Consider the following 1,684-nt stretch of genomic DNA (forward strand, 5'->3'; position numbering starts at 1 on the left):
TGTTAGGAGGGATAGTGATGAGTCATCCCTCGGAGGGGCGGGGACTTTCCGCTTGCTCCCGCCCTCTCTTTCTTTAGCCAAAGGCTCTGTGAATGGAGGTGGGCGTGTTCTGAGAGGGCTCGTACTTCCTCGGCTCCGCCTCCCTGTACGGTGACTGGTTGTTAGAGTGTGGATGGTCCGGCCCCGCCCTCAGCCCCCGCCCTCAGGTATATAAGGCATGGCTCGGCGCCGGCTCCTGTCATTCTCCCGCCGCTCTCGGGTTGTACGGAGTGTTTAGGCCCCGCCCCCCCACCAGCAGAGAAGATGAAGGAGTGTAACGGATCCGGTGAGCCCCCGTCCCCCCCGGTGTGGTCCGGTCCTCCCCCGGGGACTCCCCCGGTCCTCCTGCTGTGCGCGGACCCGCTCTGTCCTCCGGCAGAACTCGCTGGTGTTGCTGACCATAGCAGGCGTTGTCCTAGGGGCGGCGGTGGGAATGGGGCTCCGTCCTCTGAACATGTCTCCTGTACAGATCGCACATTCTCCTTCCCTGGAGAACTTCTCATCCGCCTCCTGAAGATGATCATCCTCCCCCTGGTGGTGTGTTCTCTGGTCTCCGGGGCCGCCTCTCTCCAGCCCTCCGCCTTGGGGCGCCTCGGAGGATGGGCGCTCCTCTTCTTCCTTATTACCACCCTTCTGGCCTCCGCCCTGGGGTCAGCCTGGCCTCCTCATCCGACCGGGCGAGGGCGCCGGAGAGGGACTCAGCAAGGGGGAGGAGGTGGAGGCCAAAGAGGTGGTGGACTCCTTCCTGGACTCAATCAGGTAGGTGACCAGGGGGCTAATACTGGGGGGGGGGGGGGGGGAAGAGTTGTGACTCTGTGGGGGGAGGGGGGGGGGTCTTTCCTGGACCTTATCAGGTAGGTGACTGGGGGTAATACGGTGGGGGGGTCCCCTTCCTGGACCTCATTAGGTAGGTGATGCTGGGGGGGGGGGGGGGAACTCCTTACTAGACCTCTTCAGGTACTTGACCTCCCTCACATCAGAGTATCTGTATAAGGGGGGGGGGTAATAAACCTGTGGCCTGTGTCTTAGTGGACTGAGGCTGTAGCTGCCATATGTGACTGTAGAGGGGGGTTTGGATTTGTTGGCTGGTAGAGGGGGGGGGGGGGTGTGTTTGGGGGTAGTGGGGAGGTGGGTTAGGTGGGGGGTCGGATTTGGTGGCCGGGGGGATGTAGTTGGGGGAGGGGGGCATAGTTGGGGAGGGGGGGCGTTTGGCCAGAGGGGTAGTTGGGTGGTCGGTGGATCGCGGTGACAATCGCTCACGTTCTATAAAACATTCGGGGGTCTCTCGCTGGTCTTTCTCCCGGATTCCCCTTCATATTGTGTGATATAAATATTGCCCCATCCTCCACTTTATTCTCCGGGGTCTCTGCTGTATATAAATATGATGTTCGGGGGGTTCTGAGTAATTTTCTAGTAAAAAGATTTTAATTTGTAAAGAAATATATCTTTAGTCTTTAAGGGGTTACACTGACCTCATCTACAGACAGAAGTTCATTCCTTTCAATGATACAATGTGATTGTTTTCCGGATAATAAACATTTTCTGGCTCTGAACTTCTGTGACCCTGAATAATTCGGGAAATGCTGGAATGAGATCCCGAGGGTGGAATTTTGATAATTGTGCAGCTCTAGTAGCTGGAAGTGGG

General features: G+C 57.6%; 1 protein-coding gene across 1 annotated transcript in view; it reads left to right on the forward strand.

Annotated features, from left to right (window-relative positions):
• Nucleotides 1-231: 231 nt before the first annotated feature.
• The window catches only part of SLC1A5 (solute carrier family 1 member 5), a 12,052-nt gene continuing 10,599 nt past the window's right edge, over nt 232-1,684 (forward strand). The window contains 5 exon segments of the mRNA XM_077463226.1: nt 232-363; nt 365-515; nt 518-695; nt 697-798; nt 1,368-1,410. Of these exon segments, the coding sequence (XP_077319352.1) occupies nt 304-363; nt 365-515; nt 518-695; nt 697-798; nt 1,368-1,410 (534 nt within the window). The 5' untranslated portion in view covers nt 232-303.

This window comes from Lithobates pipiens, unplaced genomic scaffold (genome assembly GCF_037356315.1).
Source record: "Lithobates pipiens isolate NorthernLeopardFrog02 unplaced genomic scaffold, aLitPip1_a1.2 Scaffold_3, whole genome shotgun sequence".
Lineage (NCBI taxonomy): Eukaryota > Metazoa > Chordata > Amphibia > Anura > Ranidae > Lithobates > Lithobates pipiens.